This window comes from Sinocyclocheilus grahami, unplaced genomic scaffold (assembly GCF_001515645.1).
Source record: "Sinocyclocheilus grahami isolate Dianchi unplaced genomic scaffold, SAMN03320097.WGS_v1.1 scaffold32.1, whole genome shotgun sequence".
Classification (NCBI taxonomy): domain Eukaryota; kingdom Metazoa; phylum Chordata; class Actinopteri; order Cypriniformes; family Cyprinidae; genus Sinocyclocheilus; species Sinocyclocheilus grahami.
The window spans coordinates 2,083,624-2,108,710 of NW_015505211.1; the positions used below are offsets into that span (position 1 = coordinate 2,083,624).

At 35.9% G+C, this 25,087-nt stretch overlaps 1 protein-coding gene across 1 annotated transcript in view; it reads left to right on the forward strand.

Annotated features, from left to right (window-relative positions):
- The window catches only part of LOC107578578 (protein CEPU-1-like), a 273,529-nt gene that overhangs the window by 212,735 nt on the left and 35,707 nt on the right, over window positions 1-25,087 (forward strand). Inside the window, exon 2 of the mRNA XM_016264527.1 lies at window positions 13,894-13,984. Within this exon, the coding sequence (XP_016120013.1) occupies window positions 13,894-13,984 (91 nt within the window). The remainder of the gene's footprint in view (window positions 1-13,893; window positions 13,985-25,087) is intronic.

A 25,087-nucleotide genomic window follows, 5' to 3' on the forward strand; every position in this document is an offset into this window, starting at 1 on the left:
TTAATATATTTTTGGTTAAATCCGAGAGCTTTCTGTTCCTTCATAGACAGCAATGCAATTTACACGTTCAAGGCCCAGAAAGGTAGTAAGGACATCATTAAAATAGTTCATGTGACATCAGTGGTTCAACCGTAATTTTATGAAGCTAGGAGAATACTTTTTGTGAGCAAAAAATAAAAAATAAAAAAATAAAAATAACAACTTTATTCAACAATTTCTTCTCTTCCGTGTCAGACTCTGCCGCCATTCACAAGAGTACCATGACACATGGTACTCTCGTTCAAGTTGTCATCCTGAAGCATTAATTGTATGTTAGACCATATAAGGTAAAGAATATAATGCTTGAGCTAAAAAACATTCTGTTTCCTGTTGATTATAAAGCACCAGCCGAGAGGATGCAAGAAGTCATATGATGGAAAACATTCATTCCATTCTAGAAGCTTGATGCTCATCTTGACACCACGTATCATAAAGTACGAGAAAAGTTTGAGACAAGAAATTTTATTTTAGAGGCCCTACAGCCTAGCTTCTAGGAAGATGCTTTGCATTAAAAACTAAAAAGCAAATCAACCCTAATCTAAAGGGAAACAGACAGTTACCTTAAAAGGAGTCATATGTTGAGTATGCATTATGATTGGAAACTTCCTGGTTTGATTAGGATGTAAATACTGAGTCGATGTGTTCCTCTTTGTCACACACTCTGTGTGATTATCAGACCTTGTTACAAGAATAAACCCTATATTTTCTTATTCTGCAATACTCGCTGAGTTATTGCCTCACAATAAGAGTTGTGCAATAATGTGCAATACAAAACTCGTATGCACTAGGAAGAAATATTTATCACAAAGGGATTTAATCTTGCTATTTGTACACTAAATTAAATGTACAACCAGTGTATAAATAATTTTCACTCAGAAATTACTCCAAAATTTCACATAAGTACAAAGAAAATGCAAGTAACATTGAATTAAATGTGAAATTTAGAAGTAGAAAGGCTGTAATAGTATTTTCTTGTCATAATCTGTTTTATTTACAGCTTAGAAAAATCATTTTTACAGGGTGTTGCAATATACCAGTATTGATGATAACTGTGATATTTAAAAAATATATATATTGATATGTTGTTTAAGTGTCTTCATCAGATGTTTCACTGATTAATATGTCACTAAAAGTGTCAAATCGTTATCAAACAACACAAATGGGTCTAGTTTTTCTGCTTTCTGACACTTTGGTGAATGAGGTCAGCTAATATATTCCCTGCTGTTATTATAAAACTAATTATTAGCATAGTCTAATCTAGATTAGAATAGAAATGAATCACTGTACTTTGTTTACACTGACAAAAAACAAAAAAACAATAGCCTTAGTCTAATAAATACACAAAACCTTTACTGAAGACAAGATATAAGAGTATTTCAAATTAGCTGCTTATTATGTGCATAATTAAGCACATAATATAAGAAAGGTCATTTAATTTTGATAGTACGGTGGCAATCAGAAATGTCCTCATAAGGGCCAAGCAGAGGCTGAAGGGGAGGCGATATGCAATATATCTAAATGAATCATACAGCGTTTGATCCGCGGCTGATATTAGATTTTCCCTCTCTCTTATTATTGGTCCTCCCTGAATTGGCCAAGTGATATAAACACTGATGACAGCTTTAGTGCCGCCGACTCTGTGCATTTATGCCTGACCTCGATGTGCTGTTGCTCAGGGAATACGAGTGTCTCTCTGATAAAGCCACCTGCAATATTTAGATTTGAGTTTATTTTCTATTTTTTGATGTAGCCACAGAAACTGAGCCATAATATACTTTCTGGGCCACATCTGGGAGAGAGTGGCAGTGTTAGAAGTAGTCTGCCTCACAGACCACTGCACAGAAAAAAAAAAAAAGCGAAAATAGGATGATAAAAGAAAACCTGGTGGCGCTGCAGTGACACATCTCTGTTTCTAACGTCCGCCCTTGAAGGGAGGGAGGCAGATATAGAAAGCCATCCGAGAAGGGCAAGAGAAAGTAAGGTTGTCCACAGGTAAATCAAAGAGGTTGAGGGGAATTGTGGGTTATCGAAACAAGTAGTTTCCAGCCACTAGTAATTCCCCCCACAGATGATGGCTTTCATAGCCCTGGACCTGTTTTCAAACCTGTGTGTTTCAGTAAATCTTTCAGAGAGCGAGTAAACTCCATTTCCCCCTGTAATCTCATTTGCCTTTGATGACAGTGGTGCATCATATGACACTGGCGGTTTGGCAGTGGCAAAGTCGATCCTGGCCGCCAAACCCACCGACCACACATCAGCTGCTGCTACAGCCACACACACAAAAAAAACATCCATTAAGGAAATCCATTATCTGCTAATGTTTTTTTTTTTTTTTTTTTTATATATATATATATATATATGTTATCTAGGAGTGTTTTAAGGGCCTAATGGAGTTCTTATCTTTATTTTGCTAATTAAATGTTGCATTGGAGGTTTGTCGACTAGTCAGTATTTACATATCCATGGCTTTTATGAATAAGGGAATGTGAGTTTTTGGTTGATGACTGCCTTTAGAATTGCTTTAAAGGGATAGTATACACACACACAAAAACCACACACACACACCACAGAAGATATTTATAAAATAAATAAGAAGAATGTCCCATGAAGACACTGGTTTAAGCCCTGTATTTGGCTGAAAGAACTCAGTCACAGTTGTACACAACAGCCACGGTTTGAAAAAGCCCATTAAAGAAATAGTTCATCCGAAAATGAAAATTTACTGAACGTTTACCCTCAGACCATCCAAGATGTAGATCTGATGGCACCCATTCACTGCAGAGGATGTATTTGTGAGCAAGTGATGCAATGCTAAATTTCTCCAAATCTTTTCTGATGAAGAAACAAACTCATCTGCAACTTGGATGGCCTGAGGGTGAGTATATTTTCAGCAAATTTTCATTTTTGGATTAAATGTTCCTTTAATGGGTCTGTTCAAATTGTGGCTGTTGTACACAACAGTGACTGAGGCCTTTAGGCAAAATACAGTGCTTAAACATAGCCGTCTTCATGGGAAATTCTTCTTATTTATTTCTTCAAAGGAAGAGTTGACATTTTGAGCGAATCAGCATAATTGGATCCTTGGGCTTCAATTTATAGCCGTACATCCAAATTCAGCTTTAGGGTAAGTCTCTTCAGGTGATGCTCCAAAATGTATTACCAAGTGTCACTTTGTTTCACTTTCATCACACAGTGAAACGTTCTGTTCATTTTAAAGTCTTCGAATGGCATATGCCTCAAATTAATGCGTATTGCAAAGTAAAGGCATTATTATGTCTTGTATTTGGGAAGAAATCACAAATGTGTTGGGTTGCTAATTTGTCTGGAGGCATATCTAATATGACAAGTGTATTTAAGTAGCTGCTGTGAATTCAATAGGAACATCTCATTACAGTCTAGCATGCTCTTTCCCACCGAGAAGGATCACCATGACGATTAGAGAGAGAGCGTGAAGAAGCACATCATGTTTTGCATTAGTGAGAGACATTGTCTACACAGTAATTTAATCTACTTGCGATCTTCTTTAAGTCTTTAAGTGTCATTTTAGAGCATACACGCATTATTTGGTTTTTGGAATTTTTTATATATGAAGTGACAGTATAGACTTTTATATTAATTAAAATGTCATTTTTAATTACGTTTCTGTTTCAAATAAACACATATTAAGCAGTACAACTTTTTTCAACATTGATAATAATAAGAAATATTTCTTGAGCACCAAATCAGCATATTAGAATGATTTCTGAAGGATCACATGACACTAAAGACACTCAACATCTCCAGAATAAATTACATTTAAAAAAAATAGAAAACAGTTATTTAAATTCTAATAAGATTTCACAATATTACAGTTTTAAAAATCATACCACAAACTTTGGATATTTTAAGACTGTAGAATAAAGAATAAGGACTTGAAGAATAAAATAGAATAAAGAATATGAATACTTGAAATATAGGCACGTGGACCAATTAAGTAATCTTATTTATGTATTTATTTATTGTCCTTTTTGAAGTTTGATATGTTGTTGTAGTTGCATATAAATTCTTCACAATTCCTTTTTTTGTGTTTCATGGTAAAAAAAATAACAGCATACGGGGAAATGCAGGAGAGTGAGTAAATAATGACATTTTGATTTCAAATTTTTTTTTTAAAGAAAACACTTAAATATTTATCTGCATTTCCTTTTCTGATTGTATAATATCTCAGACAAATGGAGTGACATAGCATTTTGTCAAATGCAGAAGATACCCCTCAAAACGCTCTCACCTCCGCATACTTTAAATGACAGGACTCCTCAGTAAACAGGTAACCAATTTTAACCTGTCAGTTAAACATGTATGAAGAGTGATTGGCTAATCTGTGCTCATAAATTAAATATGGCTGCGCAGAAAGCCAGATGGCTCCGAGATGTAGAGTTATTCGCTGTAATTTAGTCTCTGAATTTAAACCAGTGATCGGAAAATGAGAAGTGTCTTGATTCGCAAAATTTTCAAAGGGGGTTCTGTTTGTGAGAGGTCTTGACACAAGATAAGAGTAATTGCTGCAAAATGTCTGTGCTGTGTGTAATGAGCGCTATCTCTCTAAAACGTCATTGCTTGAGAGAGACGACTTTCAAGAACAAATACTCTTTCACAGCCTCTGTTTCAAGCAGAACCGATGCTTTGAGGTATTTTGGAAACCACCTCCGCCCACCGGTTTGCAATACACCTTTTGGAATGTTATGCAAATGGAATGCTCTGTTTCATAAGACCACCTCAGATGAAAGCGGCCAAAAGCCAGTTTGATGTATAAAACATGAATTACTTTTGAAGGTTTCACAGGTGTACAATAGCAGCACATCCTCTATCACTGAGCAAGGCAAACGTTTTTTTACTCCTTGATGTGTGATGTCCACTTTTAAGCGAAAGTATTGAAAATACTTAAAAAAAATAATGTTTGGTGATTTATTAATACATTAATGTAAGGGCTAAATCCCAGGGATTTTTGTTTTGTTTTATTTTATTTTATTTTATTTTATTTTATTTTATTTTGTTTTGTTTTGTTTTGTTTTGTTTTGTTTTATTTTATTTAATGCATTAACAACACTTATAGATTAAATCGTAAACAGTAATAGTAATCCATAAATAGTATTAACAAATTCAACATTTGATTTTAATAATTTATTAGTAAATGTTGAAATTAACATGAACTGAGATTAATAATTTTTTATAATTTTTTTTCTATACAACAAGAAGTAAGAAAGATGCTCTTTTTATTTTCTAAAGCACTTCCTTTTAATACATTCATAGTGCAGGTAAATTATCATATAAATGCCTCTCAGCGCTTATAATTCCCATTAATCTGATTTTATTTTTCATAATAGCCGCTAGTAAACTTCCCCCTGCCTCTTAGACTTTATTAAAGATCTTGTGATAAACACAATTCCCTTATCACTGTTTCACAACAAGATTTGACTGGAGCATGAACCAGTTCAAAACATTTCAGGCGGATTTGTTTTAATGAACCCAACCTCTGTTCTCGAACTAGAGATTCAGAGAGCTGCAAGTGCTTTCTTTGAATAGCCATATTATTACACTAATTATCTCACTCACTACTTACCTGTACTGCAGTCCTTTCCTTTGCTCAGGCTATAACAAATAAATATGCTAGTGAGGTAAGCACTTATGTCTTACTCTCCAATCCAAACAATAAACTTACTTGTCCTTGAAAATACCTCTTTAATGGCTTGTTATGGCTGTTTGTTGTTACAGCACCATCATAAAATATTACTGCCAGTGCTGCATAGATGTGTTTCTATAGTATAACAGTATACTTGTTTGACTGCTGTGAATTAAAACCCCAGAGCATTATGACACGGTCCCAGGGATTTTTGTTTTGTTTTATTTTATTTTATTTTATTTTATTTTATTTTATTTTGTTTTGTTTTGTTTTGTTTTGTTTTGTTTTGTTTTGTTTTAAATAAGGTTCCATAATGTTAGTTAATGCATTAACAACACTTATAGATTAAATCGTAAACAGTAATAGTAATCCATAAATAGTATTAACAAATTCAACATTTGATTTTAATAATTTATTAGTAAATGTTGAAATTAACATGAACTGAGATTAATAATTTTTTATAATTTTTTTTCTATACAACAAGAAGTAAGAAAGATGCTCTTTTTATTTTCTAAAGCACTTCCTTTTAATACATTCATAGTGCAGGTAAATTATCATATAAATGCCTCTCAGCGCTTATAATTCCCATTAATCTGATTTTATTTTTCATAATAGCCGCTAGTAAACTTCCCCCTGCCTCTTAGACTTTATTAAAGATCTTGTGATAAACACAATTCCCTTATCACTGTTTCACAACAAGATTTGACTGGAGCATGAACCAGTTCAAAACATTTCAGGCGGATTTGTTTTAATGAACCCAACCTCTGTTCTCGAACTAGAGATTCAGAGAGCTGCAAGTGCTTTCTTTGAATAGCCATATTATTACACTAATTATCTCACTCACTACTTACCTGTACTGCAGTCCTTTCCTTTGCTCAGGCTATAACAAATAAATATGCTAGTGAGGTAAGCACTTATGTCTTACTCTCCAATCCAAACAATAAACTTACTTGTCCTTGAAAATACCTCTTTAATGGCTTGTTATGGCTGTTTGTTGTTACAGCACCATCATAAAATATTACTGCCAGTGCTGCATAGATGTGTTTCTATAGTATAACAGTATACTTGTTTGACTGCTGTGAATTAAAACCCCAGAGCATTATGACACGGTCAGGGTATTGTGTCCTTTATTACGTAGCTGGTATTACGTTTTTTTTTTTGCCAAGGGTATTATATATGCATGCATATGTTCCTATAATTATTGCACACTGTGAGTAGTTTGTCATGCAAAGTGCATCTGTGTCAAAACAATATTTGATGTATTGCGCAAGTCAGTAGTCTGATTTTAAAGGTTGGAATGTAAAGAATCAGGCATGTTTAAAAAGAGAATAGATATAGTTTAATGATAGCATCCTGATTTTACGTTTGCTGGATGAGCACATTCTGATGCTGATGATATTTTATCAGGGGATCTGATCTTAATAAAATAAACTGAAAGTATTTCTATAATTATATGTTAATTAAATCCCACATATTATTCCCACAGATTAAATTATATAGTGACACACTTGGAATGACACATTTTACAAACCAAAAATAGTAAATTAGTGATTGACAGAGAGAGAGAGATTTTTTTTTTAAAGAAATTAAACATTTTATTCAGCAAGGGCACATTAAATTGTTTAAAACTGATAGATAAAAAGACATTTATATTTTTATTTAATTTTAATTGTAAGTAAATCCTGTTCTTTTGAACTTATAATTCATCAAAAAAATGTATCACAGTTTCCACAAAATAGTAAGCATCAAATCAGCATATCAGAATGATTTCTAAAGGATCAGTTCACACATTTTTACTAATATAATAATATTATATTTTGTTATATAATACTAGTACCTGCTATTATAGTATATTATAACTTATTATAGAAGTAAACCATAAAAAACTGTAAAAATAAAACCTCTAGTTTCTCTTCCTTTGGAGATGAAAGTGTTACAGCTTTGCAATGACACTCCAATATAGAACAATTTAGAAGAAAACACGGTTAAACAGCAAGGCAGAGACAGAAAATCATTACTAGTGTAAGACAAAGAGGAGTTCAAGGGACATCCATCTCTGTATTGGAAAATAATGGTCACTTCTACCCCAAAGAGTCGAATTGCTCTGGGCTACCAGCTCTTCCCCCATCTCTTTCAGCTCAGATTCTTCAGTTCCGGTGTATAGAGATCTGCCCGATCACTCATCCCAGCGTGTCAGTATGTGTTAGATGAAGAAAGAGAATGATTTAGCACACTAGCGTGAGTGTGTGGACATGCGCACGGAGGTGTACCGTTACATTCCAGTCGCAAGCCATTTGGAGCTTTCACTTAAGCCATAAACACTGTTTTCACAGATACGTGAGGACATATATTATCCCTCTCAGAGCAGCATTTCAACTTGATTATTGTTTTTCAGCAGTACTCTTAACCCAGGCAATCATCGGCTAGGTGTTTTGAATGCTGAAGTGGGTTGCGTTTAGCAGGATAAAGCAAAACACTGAAAATCACAAAAGGCCCTCTATGATATATAACTGAGTTCTCATAGTGACACGATATTACATAGCCAGCAGCATTGCACCAAATCAGCTGGGAGCCCACAAATGTTATTGAAGTGCGTGCCAATGCACTAAAGTCAACATTGCCAGCAGGGCAGAGTTTAGCAATGCTTATGATGCCTTGGTGAGTAAGGTTTCACAGCTTTGGTTTATACAGACATCTTAACTTGTAGTGGCAAAATTTCCCTGTTAAGAAAACCTTCAGGCGGTGATATTTTTTTTCTCTTCCAAATTTATGCTTTCCGCCACAACTGATAAACAAGGTTTGTTTGTACTGTTCTGGTCAAAGTTAGACTCAAGCTTATCACTCAAGAGTCATACGCTAGAAACCAAAAGTATTTCTATAATTATGTTATTTAAATCCCAAATACACTATGGAATGGCTTCCAGGTAATTATAGTGGCACACTTGGAATGACACACATTCTGTGTGACCAAAAATAGTATAAATAATCATATTTAATAAAGAATACTTTATATCAATGTGAAATATATTGGTATATACACTATAAAAGTTTGAAATTAAACATTTTAATCAGCAAGAATGCAAAAAATAGTCAATAGTGACAGACAAAAAGACATTTATAATGTTACAAAAAAAGTGTTTGAATAAATGCTGTTCTTTTCTTTCTATTCTTTCTCTTCATCAAAGAATCCTGGGAAAATATATCACATTTTCCACAAAATATTAAGTAGCACAACTGTTAACCTTAACCTGTCAACCTTAATAATGTTTCTTGAGAACCAAATCAGCATATTATAATGATTTTGGAAGAATCATGTGATGATCATGTCATCTAGAGAAAACAAAATGCAAAGTATTGAAAATATAACTTTTTTAAATCCATCATGATCCAAATATCAAAGCCAACGTGAGGGCTGTACGTGCCTATAACAATCACTATTGAAAATGAAAGCAAAATGCCAAGCACAAATATTTCATTTCACGACAGCAGCCACAAATAGTTGCTAGCTTTTATTTTGAGAAAAGTAGACTATAGCAGAAACTGCTGTCAAATTTAAAGTTCAGACATTTTTCTCAATGTGGGACTGATGTACTGTAAAATTTTTAAATAGATTTCTATCGGTCAGAAATGAATGCAAGTGCAACATTTTAAATACTTGCAGTGATAGTTAGACTCCTAATATGTTATATATGATATATGCTGTATGATATAGTGGGTCCAGAAGTCACAGAAAATCTTGAGTGCGGAATAAATTATTAAATTTTTGTGCCAATTTCTAATGGGGAAAAAATGCAGAAAAAGAAGTATTTCCAAGACAGTTGCATGACAGTTCATAAGAATTTTATAATATGTTGAACTGGTTGCAAATGTATTTATGCATGGTGAAATTTTACAAAGTTACTATAAAAACATTTTCTGTTACAGATTTGGTTCAGTTGATACATATTAATATTTCGACTCACACACACGCCACAGATAAAGTTACATACTGATGATCTTTCTGAAGTTCTGCAATGAGACCTCATTATCACAGTCCCCTGGTGGGCAAACTTAAATCTTAAAGGAAGAAGGAGACCATCTGGAGCAGTGAATTAGTCCGTAAGATACATACTAAACCTGCCTAAATTCTATTAGTATTTTTTATTTATTATTTATTTATCCAGCCAGCAATAAAGACAGACAGACAGACAGACAGACAGACAGACAGACAGACAGACAGACAGATAGATAGATAGATAGATAGATAGATAGATAGATAGATAGATAGATAGAAGGCAATACATGGCAGTTCAGAGCTGAACTGCCTTTCATGCATTTCTCATGAAAATGCATATAAATAGTACGACAAATAAAAAAGAAAACTCATGGTATTGATACGCAAAAATGGACTTTGACGTGCATATAATACGCAGTTTTCGTGTGCATCTACCCCACAACCCTAATCCTACTCATCGCGTAGCATATATACACCAAAGTCCATTTTTGCATATCAATACCACGAGTTTTCATTTTTATTTGGCATACTATTTATACGCACTTTCATGAGTTCGGCTTAGCAGTTCAATGCTTTTGCTACATAAATTCACCCAACCTTTAACACTGCAGAAAAATGAGTCATCCACAAATGCCCTGTGTATGCTTCACTCACCTTTTAGTACATTTTTATGAAAGAAGAGTCTTGTATGACTCCCTCATTTCTGTTCAGAAACCAACTACTCTGCATGCAGTTGTTTAGGCCACTGTCACGTTGATTGTGGATCTCTAGAGTGATCGGTGTCGACACATTGCCACACTTGCAGAGAGGGACCATCTGTCTGAGAGGCTAGAGAATATGTTGTGTTTCTTGAATTGTTCCTCTTAAAATGCTCTGGGCATTTTGTCCTTCTATAGGAAGTGAAGCTTGTTATGAAATAAGCGCTGCTGTCTTGAGTGAATTGATTACTTATGGTTGATGGTAGAAAGTGGAAGCATGTGTCTCTGAGAAGACTTATGAAATACTTATAAATTTAATTTTGTACAGAAGCACTATGTCCATTCAAATGCTTTGAGGCAACTTCCAAAAAATTGTTTATATTCTAAAATTAAAGGCTGGAATACACTGCACGACTTTTAAAATCGGAACAGATTTTAAAACAGGGCATCATACACTTACCGACTGGGGATCATCCACTACCAGACTTTAAAGTTGTTCCGATCACAATAAACTCAAGCAGAAATGTGCACCTTGTTGATAGGAGACACATGACAAATGAAAACAATACGTTTTCTAAATTCAGCTCAAAATATCAAACATGTTTGATATCCTCTGACTGGATGGAAATCTGTCAACTCAAATCTGCGGACTGGCTCTGACTTTAGGCAACAAGCATCAGCTTCTCCAGACTGCAAATCAGGGGAAAACTGGGGCAAAAATCATGTAGTGTATTCCAGCCTTAAGTTGCATGATTATTGTAGGTAAAAAGGGTTTACGGTTAAAATGTTGTAGAGGAAATCACTCATTGACTTGTCTGAATATATCTATACACTGCTAGACAAAAGTTGTAATGTTTTTTAAGAGTAGTCTCTTATGCTCAGGGCAGTCGCAAGGGGGGTTTGAGGCCCTGTGCGAAGTTGAGGTGCGAGGCCCTCTGCAATTTGGGTGGGGGTGGAGGGGTTACTGTAATGAACACGGATTTCTAGTGTATTTTCTTGAACTTCCCAGGTAATGTCTATGGTTTGAACCATTTCAGAGGCGGCCAAAATTAGAATTTTAAAATGAATAAAAGCTGTCTACGAACTTGAGACTTTGTGTGTTGCCGTGCTCACTGACATGAATGCGTAAAAAACACGGTCACATGCACACGCTCATTTTTTATTATTTCTTTTCATCATTCATTATTGTTGGTCAATCTTTACGTCTCTCTGTGGGTTTAGCAAATATTTAACGAATGAAATGTATTAAAAATAACTTCTAACTAATCCTAACTGAAGCCTGAATGAAGTGCCACACACATTTTGGACTTCTGTCTCTGCTTGTTTGCAATGCAAGGGTAAAAAAAAAAAAGGTTTTATATGTACAGCATTTTCTTTACTCAATAAAACTATACACACACACACACACACACACACATATATATATATATATATATATATATGAGTTTGAGGAGCAGAGTATCTATCATTTGTCGTCAGTCATAGAAAGTACTAATTAAAAAGTCTGTGCGTAGCATTTCGTCTTTAAAACATGAGCTCCAATAAACTTTATAACATGTAAGTTGATGAAAACATAATGCGATGCACTTACTGCCTCAGATGCGGCTGTTCTAATATGACGCTCAAAACACATAGATGTCTGACATTCGCTGGTTAAAAATCAACTCCACTTGAGCTTGATTTTGGTGTTAATAATATAATGACTATATAAGCCTATATAAAGCCACTATATCAACTTTGACAACACAGCTTTTAATTATTTAAAAAATGCAGGTTTTTTTGCATTTCCTGAAAGGTTGTGGTTTTGAACATATACGAGGTTTCTGCCCGACAGTGATTGTAAGCTCTACGGCATACTACATTTTTAACAAGCAGAATAATACATCATCATGATACACATAGTCTGGCTATTTGACTTTTAGATATTTAGCTATAATAGTTTTTCGAAGGACAAAAACTTTAAAACTATTGGCTTTACATCAAGTCAGCTGTCACTTTTCCTGCGAGGCCCTGTGCGAGATAGATAGATAGATAGATAGATAGATAGATAGATAGATAGATAGATAGATAGATAGATAGATAGATAGATAGATAGATAGATAGATAGATAGATAGATAGATAGATAGATAGATAGATACACTCTTAAAAATAAAGGTGCTTCACGATGCCATAGAAGAACCTTTTTGTCTAATTGGTTCCATAAAGAACCTTTAACATCTGAAGAACCTTTCTGTTTCACGAAAGGATATTTGTGGCGAAAGAAGGTTCTTCAGATTACAAAAAGGTAAGAAAGAGATGGTTCTTTAAAGAACTTTTGATTGAATGGTTCTTTGTGGAACCAAAAATGGTTCTTCTATGGCATCGCTGTGAAGAACCTTTTAAAGCACCTTTATTTTTAAGAGTGTAGATAGATAGATAGATAGATAGATAGATAGATAGATAGATAGATGCTTTGAGGCAACTTTTTTGAGGGTTTTCCTCCTTTATATTTTTTTGAATAGTTATTAAATACCTACTCAGAATGAGTAGTTTAAACAGCCATGTTAACAATTAGAACAAAGAAGTAGTTTAGATTTTCAAAACAATCTCTTAAAAAGTAGCTGCGTGACACCCTTGATTTTAGCTACTACAATTTTCCTGTCATCCTCTCGGTTCAGTCCTCAAAAATATGGGTTATTTGATTTGTGATTTTGTGCAACAAAGCTCAATTTTCTCTCTCGAGGGCTCCTTGAACAGTCGTGTTGAATGGCAGAGGCTGCATCCACAAGGCAATCATTGAATGTCGCTCACGCATTGCATTACACTCCACACAATAGCCGCTGATTTGCGCGCAGTTTTTGGCGCTGTACTGCCCGGCGCGAGGACTCGTCTGCCGCTGCTACAATGACAATAGCGCGCGCCTTTTTTCAACTTGTGCCTGATCTACAGCCCAGCAGGCTCTAAAAGAAAACCGAGCAACGGTCCCACTGGAGGGAGACTTTATTTTCTTCTTTGATTTTTTTTTTAAGAAGACTGTGTATACTCATACTGTACTGCACTGAGGAACCACAAACATCTATTCACGCGCAGCTGGAGAGACATTTTGGCAGGTTCATTAGCTCTCGACTTCTTAAAGTTTGAGACAGCGGGTCAGTGAGCGAAAAAGGTGGCTTTTCAGTTCGGATATTAAAGGCAATAGGACCTAAGAAACGAGAACGATTGAGGGCATCACTAAAGTGTACATTTCATTCATAGGTTATTTTATTCCCCCCTCTATTTCCATGGCGACGGCACGGCGCGGTCATCGATAAGCGCTCTGTCCGCGAGGGATTTTGCTGTCTACCTGGGGAGGAAATCTGGATTAACAGATGAACTGTAATGGCTAACTAACGCGTTTCTCTTTTGGACTACTGTGAACGGATTTCCAGTCCGCAGATGAAGATGGTTGTGTGTGGATACTGCGCGGCGTCCTGGAGGAGGTGTGTGGTGATGAGTCTCAGACTACTGTTCCTTCTCCCCGCAGGTCTGCCTGTCCGCAGTCAGGGAGAATCCCAATCCGATTCAAAACAGATGGACAATATCACCATCAGACAAGGAGAGACGCTCTTCCTCAGGTAGGCGGTGGTGGTTGTGCATTTATCATGCTGTCATGTTCCAGTGTCCTGCGTGAAAAGAGCATCAGAACTGTCAAGTGTTTTGCATGTCGGTTCATCACGTTTGTCACCTGATTTTTATCAGCTTATATTATAGGGTAAAATGGCTTAGTTAGTTAAGCCAAAATTAGTTAAATGTGCTTGATGTTATTCTTTATTTTAAGTTTTGGTGCACGGAGTGTAAACTATTTTAACCCAGTATAATTGAAAGCATAAGTTTAAGTGCTGCACTACTTTTTTAAATTATATTCACAACCTGCATTTCATTGCACTTTTTCAGCCTCTTTGAATTTACGAAGAACATTAAGTTGAAACTTGATAAGAACTGATATGAAAACTGATGAAATTGTGTTTTTGTGGCAAATTAAATGGGCTGAAACAAATGTTTAATTACACAATGACCTGAACATTTGCACAGTGCTGAAAATATTAGAATACATGATCTTTTAAAGCAGCCAAACGTCAGAAGGATGCATCAAAGTTGTGACATGTCAGTGCACTGAAGAAAAAACGAAACAAAAAAAAAAAACAAGAAGTAAAATGTATACTTCATTTTTCCTTTGCAAGTTTTTGCACACATATTTTTTAAGTACAATTTAATTATGGAATTAAGTAAAATCTGCTTAACTGATTTTTTGTAAAATTAGCAACGGAAATAAGTAAATTGAACGTGGCCAGATAGAGTTTGATGAGTAATTTCTACTTAATTATTTGAAGTTTATTCTGCAATATTGAAGTACAATCAACTCAAACAATGTAGCACTTAAAAAAACATGCTATTAAAGCATGTGGTTTGCTTACAAACATGTAAGTAAGCAAGTAGATGGCTTTTTATCCTTTTTAAGATAATATGCCTACTCAATATTACCCAAATGAACACAGAGACCTCAATACTTGGTACACAATACAGTGTGGATAGTGTTTGAGTATGAATGGGTCATTTTGAGTAGAAAATGAACTCCAGATGTCACAGCAAGTTACTAAACCTAACAACAAAAGCAACCATGAAACAGTTTAAATAGAACTCGAAAACAGTGGAAAATGTAACCAATTATTCATGCCCCAGTGCATGATGGGAACAAACTTACATAACTTTGATATTTACTTAAAGAATCTTTGTAAACATAAACAATTCCAAGTAAATATACTTATAATTTCAAACTTTAATTTCTACAAGCTTAAATTGAGTACTAATACAGAATTTACTCTTTTTTTAATCTTGCCTGAACTAAATGATTTAAATTTGAAATCACATTTGTTTTTCCGTAGATTTACTTCACCACAAAATCTTTTTTATCAGTGAAGATATTAGCCATTTTGTACTGTTTTCAAATGTAGTGCATTACCTTCTTTGAGGCCCAGTAGTTCCCAAGTACTTTGCACTTTATGTTCTAAAGGAAACTTCTAAAGGGGTTACTTATGTAAATAATTATTTTAAGCAGTTTGTGTGTGTTTCACTTTTATTAAGTAGCTTGTTGTGTTCTGTGTGTTTGTACTTAGCTATAGTTTGTGAATAAAATTGTCCCCCAAAGTGAGGTAAATGTGACAAAACCTCCCTTTGGGCATGTCCTCAATTGGAAACAATATACATAGCTAAGGAAAAGTGTGTGTGTGTGTGTCAGCTTTTGCCTATATTGGGGGGAACAAATGTCCCCACAGGGAAAATAAAACCTGAATTCAGCTACATTGTGGGGACTAGCTAACAACTTCAGTGAGGAAAGCAACTTAATGAACATAATAAACAGTGTCTTAATGAAAGTGTAAAAATGCAGAAACTTTTCTGTAAGGGTTAGAGGATAGATAATATCACTAAGAGTAAAAACAATAGACGTCAGTGAAAATCCCAATTATGACAGGAAAACATGCCTACTGTATATGTTTGGGTACTTGTGTTGCACACAAAAGGCCAGGCTAGTTATTTTGGTGACTAATGTATTGGATTGTCATATGTCTTAAAGAAGGGACATGAACTAGTAACCTTTAGGATATTGTCATGACTAACAGGATTACACCAACTTTAATAAAGCTTAACCTCTGTGCAGGGATAGAGAAACTTACTAATAGAGATGACTGATTGACAGTGTATTTGATACACAGTGTCTGCTGTTTGCTTAGAATATTAAACATTAAACCAGTGAAGGGTTGTATGATAAAATTGGAAGGATGCATTGAGGAATGGATATTTAAAAACAATGATAATCTCTGTTGCACACAGTGAAGACATGCGTGAACAAAACATCTGTTTTGACAGATGCAAGCAGTAAGCCATATGTACAAAAATATATTTAAAAAATCTGATTTGCTGGCCAAATTTTATGGAAAAATTAGGGATGCACCGATATGAAAATGTTGGCCGATACCGATAACCGATTATTCTTTATTTTTGAAAGCCGATAACCGATATGTTGGCCGATAAATCTATATCCAAATTGTTATATACTTTTTGAGAGCCTGATTACAAACCATTATTATGTTTGCACAGCTGCACACACATGAAGCACACACACGCAGAAAGGCACAAGGTTTCAAACAGCCGTGCGAACACCGCGCTGAATTCTCTTTTGCATCTCCTTGCGTTTTAACAGACACATACACATAAAATTATGACAAAATGCCCATCTCGACAGTCGTTCTGATAAACACAGTCAGTTATGTCTTATAGAAAACAGCTGAGAAAGAAATAGGATGTGTATCATTATATTGGATCTGAGCGTCATGTCTTAAAGGGACAACAGCGTTTAAATACCTGCTGCTGGCATTAATGCTCATCAAACAACAAAACATAGCTTTGACTGTGTTTTTAGATTAATCTATATTTTAATTATACAGTGAACACTATGCATTGTTATTTTACACGTAATTATTCCATTTCTGTACCTGAATACTACCAAACTTATTTTATTTATAACTTTGTTCTGTTGTATTTATCTATGCTTTGTTCTTATTTTTTACTGGCTGTTCACTTGACTTTAATCATGTTTGAACTTTCTTAGTTAGGTTAGTAGTTTTAGCTGTAGTATCGGAGAAGTACTTAGCTTTAAGTAATAAATGGAAAGGAAACTGAAATATTTTTTTTCTTACTGATCAGAAAAAAGATCTGATCCGTGACTAAAAAAACGGTAAAAAAATTAGTTTTGTGATTCGTTGAACCACTGATTTTTAATTAATTACTCAATTTTTTTGCTTCAGAATGTAGATTCATGCAATCAGCATGCCCTAAACATTCCCTGAATGTTCCCTAAACAATTCCTAAATTTTCCAAATGTGAAAAATCTGTCTTGATTTTAGTAATATGGCAGTTCATTCTATAGTAAGTTGGAACAAATTTTGGTTATTTCATGTAATGTTTGATAAAAAATGTTTCCTTGCTTCCAGCTTCCTGTATTTGAGTGTTAAATTAAACCTGTCCGCAAATATATTGGCTTATTTAAAATTCCGCCAAAGTTTTAAACCTCCATTCAGATTCTACGATGGGTGCAGCAGTTTCACTGATTCAGTGATTACAGTCATTGTGACAGCTGCACAGTTTACAGTTATTGGTGTCATCATACTCGACCACCCAAGGTGATGTTTTCAGTCATATCTCCCCCTCAGGTGAACATTAGCAGAAAACTAACTCTGGCAGTTCCAATTACTCTTAGGCCAAAAACATAAGGGTATTACATTAAAATAAGATTCATTGCGTAGGTCATCAGCGGCAAAGGCTAAATTAAAGCCCTCTTACAGAATTATGTGACAAAAATTGAGGGAGTTTGAGGGCAGTGAGTGGGCGTTGAAGTGCCGAACTGAAAGTGATGTGACATGTGGCCAAGTATGGTTACCTTTTATCCCATCCTAAGTGCACACACACAGCAGTGAACACACACACACCGTGAACACACACCCGGAGCAGTGGGCAGCCATTTATGCTGCGGCGCTCGAAGTTGGGGGTTCGGTGCCTTGCTCAAGGGCACCTCAGTCGTGGTATTGAAGGTGGACGAGAGCGCTGTACATTCACTCCCCCCACCTACAATTCCTGCCGGTACGAGACTCAAACCCGCAACCTTACTATCATGCATTCGACTCTCTAACCATTAGGTTACGACTTCCCACAAAGAGAAGGACTGTTATTGTTTAAAAGGTGAAATTCATGAGCTACAGAAGTACAAAAAAGAAAAGACACAAGTAACAATTAAAATAAACAGCCGCTCATTAACAAATGTGGTTGTGAGGAAACTACAGGTCACAGATGACAGGTCAGTAAGATTTTAGGATGGTTCAAGCAATTAAAAGAAAGCAAGTTAATGAGGAATACAAAAGAAGCATGATTTCACTAGTGCTGTGAGACTTTAAATCCTTGCTTCAGATGTGCAGTGAGTAAAGCCTGTTTTCCCTTGAGTGTTGTGATTTCCATGTTTGAAAATCTGTTAGGAAAGGGACTAGGATGACAATAACTTTCTTGACAAATACCTGTTTTGTTTGTTGCAAAAAATAAATTAACTGTATCATATGAAAAAAAAAAAAAGAAAAGAAAAACTATAGGGTATAAACCAACAATCGAAACGCAAGCAAACTTGTCGAACTTAATGAATTTCAACACACTGCTTCCTCTCTGGACACAGTTGCCAACCTTGCTATTTCAAAGCTGAGTAGATACGTCCAGCCTACATCAAGAACTCGGATTGATGAGTAAGATAAGTGGTTTATATTAAAGAATTAGACTTAATTAATCCTGGACCTTGGTGTTTGAATGTAGTCACCTTGGTGTGTATGTTTAGAGTCTAGTGGATGGGAAAGGCACTCATTTTTCCACTTGTGGTTGTTGAAAGCCCTTTGATTTATTGGTGTGCTGCTTTCATAGCATGTTAATACCGCCGAGAGCTGGTACAAAGGCCTTGTGCTACTTGTTGAAACTCAGAGCAGACAATTTCCTCTCTCCCGGCATTTTCACTCTCAATGTGGAGCAAAAAACATCTCTGAGATGCACCTCAGCATTTTATTAGGTGGTGAAAACATTTGTACCACCTCATGACTGAAAAGAAAAGAAAAACTATAGGGTATAAACCAACAATCGAAACGCAAGCCAAACTTGTCGAATTTAATGAATTTCAACACACTGCTTCCTCTCTGGACACAGTTGCCAACCTTGCTATTTCAAAGCTGAGTAGATACGTCCAGCCTACATCAAGAACTCGGATTGATGAGCAAGATAAGTGGTTTATATTAAAGAATTAGACTTAATTAATCCTGGACCTTGGTGTTTGAATGTAGTCACCTTGGTGTGTATGTTTAGAGTCTAGTGGATGGGAAAGGCACTCATTTTCGCACTTGTGGTTGTTGAAAGCCCTTTGATTTATTGGTGTGCTGCTTTCATAGCATGTTAATACCGCCGAGAGCTGGTACAAAGGCCTTGTGCTACTTGTTGAAACTCAGAGCAGACAATTTCCTCTCTCCCGGCATTTTCACTCTCAATGTGGAGCAAAAAACATCTCTGAGATGCACCTCAGCATTTTATTAGGTGGTGAAAACATTTGTACCACCTCATGACTGTTCCGGGATAACGCCCATCTCGTGTTTGCAGGAGGAGTGCCCCTGACTGAGTCTTCTGTGATATTATCTTCCAGCCACTTGTTTTTCTGTTGTTGTTGACACCTGATATATCTGCTGTCGTTATCACCAGCCTCCCAAATGCTGGTGGATAGAAGCAAATCCCTGCAATTTCTGAAGAGTCCACCAGGTTTAACCTGCATATCAATCCAATATTCTCTCTTTCTCTGTGGATTTGTGTTTATTGGGGCTGCATTATTTGGTCAAACAATCAAATTTAGATTATTTATTAAGTAAATGCTATTTGAACTGTGATATGCTAATCGTTTAACACCTCGTTTTGCTGTTGTTTGGGAGTTTGTACTTGATGTGTTTTTACTGATCGGATAATAATTCAACCATGAAAAGATCAAGTGTGATGAAGCATTTATTATAATTTTTATTATTTATTTATTTATTTTACTTTTGCATATAGTGTGGGAACAATGCTGTGGGTCCTGTGTTTTCCATGAGGCAGTCGGCTCTGACAATTTTTGCTGCAACAAAACCATGGCAGAATGAACTGTGATGCATCTTAAAGAAAGTGAAAGTGACGTGACGTGTAGCCGAGCATGGTGTCCCATACTCTGAATTTGTGCTCTGCATTCATCCCATCCAAGTGCACACACATAGCAGTGAGTAGTGAACACACACACACCGTGAACACACACCTGGAGTAGTGGGCAGCCATTTTTTCTGCGGTGCCCGGGGAGCAGTTGAGGGTTTGGTAGTCTCACCTCAGTTATGGTGTTGAGGGTGGAAGAGAGCACTGTACATTCACTCCCCCCACCTACAATCTCTGCTGGTATCGAGACTTCGAACCCAGACCTTTGGGTTCCAAGTCCGACTCTCTAACCATTAGGCCACAACTAATGGTGCCTAGGCCACCATTAGCGACATACATTCCTGAATGAATCAGTATTGTTGATTGAATCAGTTGAATGAATGACTCGATTACTTGCTGATAGTTGCCCATCACCACTACACAGCAACTTATATTTTCTTCACAAAATGTTAAAATCTATTCTTTCAGTTCACGTTTCACTAAAAGCTTTTATTCCATCACTTTTCCAATTATGAAATAATGTTGTACATGTAATATAATATACTATGAAGACGTCTTCACAATGTTGTTTGCAACTTTTCAGATCCTAAAAAGAGCTGTAATACACAGTTTTGCATTGACAAACGTGTAGTATAGCATCTGTCCTAAAAATATATTTTTAGAGGTTATGCATCAGCTTTATAGCTTCACTTCCTGCCATTACTTTTCCTCACAAATCTCAGCTGTGATATCTAGCGGTCACATATCCTGACTCCTGTGGAAAGCTCTCGTGTATATTAACTGAATCGTATTGAACGATCAGATATTTTGCAAATATCTGCAGCAGAGACGGAGAAAAGAATAAATGGGAGAGGTTAGAATGGACTGCTGCTTTGGAAAAAAATAAGCTTCTTGCTGATAAGATTGAAAGGGTGCTAATTTGATTTCACAGCGAGCTGCTCAACATTATCTGTCTAATTCCACTTTCTTTTACCTTACATCAACATTATCTTGTCTCTCATTAATGCCTAATCATTTGAGCCACCATCACAGGGCCAGACAGGAGCATGGGGTGCTGTCAGAATGAATGACCATCCAGACGATTCAGAGACCCGGTATTAATCAGGGTTTTGATATTTCAGAATTAATTTGCAATGGAGGAATGGACCTCTGCTGTAGTTTGATTTATTTTTTTGGCTGAAAGGAGCTTGCGTCCAGCCCCGGTAAGGGGATGAAAGACTAGATCCATCTGTTAGCGAGTGCATTAGCGACAGCTGTTTGTCACCCATTCCGGATTGAAACGCCATCAGGGCATAATGACATTGTGGAGACTCTTTGGCTTGGCCACACACCAAATGGTCCAACACCTTGCTGTCTTTCAGACCATTTCCTTTCACCAGACTCATTAAGCTTTGAGAGGACAGAGAGTGAGAGAAGGAAAAACAAAAACAAGGCAGAAAAACACTGTGGATGTAATCACACTTGGCCTCAGTTTTTCCTGTTTTTTGTTTGGAACATAAGTTCACAAAAAGTCTCCTCTCGAACATCTCCATCATCTTTTGCTCTGACGTTCTCTATATAAATTTGGCCCAGATGATTCATTTCCTGACCACAAAAAAGTAGCATTGTATTTTTGGAGAAATTGCATGTTTTCAGTATCCATTACTTGCCTTTGAGAGTAGACATGGGCCACTTGTGCAATCAAAATGTGCCGAATTACGCAACCTCAAAATTACAATCTGTGTCAGAGAAATGAGATGGTCCGTCTGCATATACTCTGGATTGAGCTCGCCCTACATTTTTGTGAAGCTTTTTTGTTTTTCACCAAATGGTGGATGTTTAAAAACATACATCAGTTCTCAGTCCAGAAAACCCCAGATGATGCTGCTGAACAATTATTCTACAATTTGTGCTTAATTGTGGAAAATTTGGAGTACAAATCTTTTTTTTACCTATTCAGATATGTAGGTCATAAGTTCAAAGAAGGTTTTCTTTCCATTTCATGGAATTAAAATAGCTTAATGCATTTTTCTTAGCTTCCCTTGTTGACCCCACAAGTCTACAGGGATTCAACTAGTAATCACATCTGCAATTTGCTGTCTATTTTTCTCTTAATAACTTGTATATATTGGCATTATATTGACTGTAGGCCATGCTATTTGGTCACTGACAAACCAGTATTGACCAATACTTAAAAGTATAAAGTATGTTTGCTGTTGAATCTATTTTAAGGTCACTTGCCACTGCATTACATAAGGGGTTTTCACAATGGGGTCCAGGAGCCTTGAAGTGGTGCTGGTGGGTCTATGGAAAAGTTGAGAGAAAATTGTAAAAAATAAAATAAAAAGTTAACATTTACTGAATTTGACTAGGATAAGATTATTAAGGTTATTTTTATTTAATTTACTATATTTTAAGAACTATAGTATTATAATTTTCTTCAGGTTTGTACATCTAAAATTACTTTAATATTGGGCATAATAAAAAATATTAAATTAAGTTTGTTTTGCAGATAACATTTTATCAGTTTAAAAGGGTTTGTAAAATTTCAAAATATATACACATGTAATAAAGATTTTTATTCAAGATTGAATCTCTGGATGTTTTTTTTAATCTTCTTGTTTTATTTGAAAGAAACAATAACACACACATCAAGCTTATTTTAGGACCATTTCAAAACAACAAAAGCTTTTCTGTAATTATTCAGATCCTTGACCAACAACAGACAGCATTACCCAGCACAGGTTGCCAGCACTTCACTTCATCCTTAAAATGCATCCCCGCAGCAAAACACACTCCTTAGACTTGATATTTTGCCCACACAAACCTATTAGAAATTCCTGAATGCTGTTTGCAGTTTACTTTATGACCAAGGCCCAGAACTAAGCGGCTGATACCTGCATCCCTAGAGATCGTGCTAGTGGGAGAGAGATGTAGGACTCCACTTTTCAGCATGTCACTTTTTTCTTGGCAGATTGCGTCAGTGTGCTGAGCAGTTCAGGGATGGCTAGTGCAGGTGTGTGGGGTGGCTCTGGGCATCTGGACAGCAGCCAGAGACTTTAAAGGTGGGAGACCGGTTTCACTGAATGCTTAAAGGTCTAAACTCCGCCTCTGCAGAGCAAGGTTAACAAAATCAAGACTGCGTGAGCATAAACAAACACCAAACACATCTAAACACATGCAGTATGAACACGTAAACATGGAAATTAAGGTAAGGAATGTACAGTCCCTGGTAACAAGGGTACATGGCTAATTTCTCTCACTAAGCATTTAATTGCACGGCAGATTTGATATAAAAACTATGATTTATGTTTTTTTTTTCTTTACAGCTCAGGACAGAGTTAATTAGCCATTAAAAAGCAAGCAAATGTTTTTAGTTTTTTTTCTGTTCAGGGTTCTGATTGAACGGCCAATCACTCACTCATTTGTACTCATCTATTACATGCATAATCAATGTTATGTATGTTATAGATATAGACCATCATCATTTGCTTCCCTTCATTTGCTTGAATAAAAAGGCTCCTGAGGCTGGGTATTTTTAGTCCGCTGACGGTACTGGGTCTGTCGCACAAAGTGAAGCAATTTGTAAGAAGAATTTCCGTCTCTTGTTTATTTCTCTCGGGAGGGTCTGTCATTAAAGCGGCAAGATGTTCACAATCTGTCTGAAGAAGAGATGAAGAGGGTATTTAATACATATTATGTCACCAGACTTGCGTTCTGCTTTGCTTTAGGACATATTTTTTCTTAGGTCATGCAAACGCACTATTCCGTAAAAATTTTGGAGAAAATTGCCTACTCTGGGGGGGCCTCTGAGTAATCTAGTCCTGCCCGGAATATCAGTGATGGCACAATCATTTTGACTTTCACTGAATGCTGTAACCAAAGCTAAATTTCTTGTAGTGCTGCCTAATGTATCTTAATTTTTAGGGATGCACGATATATCGGCCACCATATCGGTATCAGCCAAAATTTTCATATCGGTGCATCCCTATTAATTTTGGATCTTGACCTTTTATGGATTTAGAGGAAACATAATAGCAATAACAAGCATGATCTTTGTTGATAATGATGATAATTCTTCTTTGTTTACTAATTTATTTATTTTCTGATTTAAAATAATTTAATAATTTAGGTTAGCATTTATATTAATGTATGAAAGTGAAAGTGTATAGTTAGTTTAGTCTCCCAGTGTAATCTCCCAATTAATATGTCATAAAATTGCATGTGCAGTTTATAAAAGTGAGATAAAAATGCTGTTTAAAATAGTTTTAGGTGAAGTACTGTATAGCACTGCAGATGATGGTTGTCACTGCTTGAAATGTCATGCCAGCTATAGTTATGGAGCTGATATCTTAGGCATTTTTTATTTGCTCTTTTTATATACCCAAACATGCTTAGAAATAGTTACATCACATATACATTTTATGCTGACAACAGAGCTGATGTTGGAGCTGTGGTCTAGTAGTTAACACACTGAGCTTTAGAGCTTAAAGGGGCAGCACAAGTTCAAATCTGCCTCGTAATCTGCTCCCATTCCCCCGCTTTCTCCTTATCATTTCCTGCCTTCACCATACTCTTCTCTCAATATAGAGTGGCACAAAAAAGTTATATATAGAGTCCCAAAAAAATGTAAAAATAATGTCGAAAAAGGATCTGTGGAGGTACACCTGACTTTGTAGTTTCTTGGCGTGAGCTTCTGATCTGCTATAATTAATTCTGATTTGCTGAACATGTAGAATTATAGACTATTGATTTTGTGTTGATGGCGAGATTGTACATCAACCCTGAGAAGGACTGATCTTCTGTGTCCTGTCAGTCAGTCTCTTTACCCCTCGCAGTAGCTGCAGTTCTGCACTGTTCTCCCATCCAGCGCTTTAAACGAGAGTTATGACAGGCTGCTGTGACCTCCTTTAAGTTTTAAGCCACTGCTGTCTTTTGACAAGAAAGATGGGTGA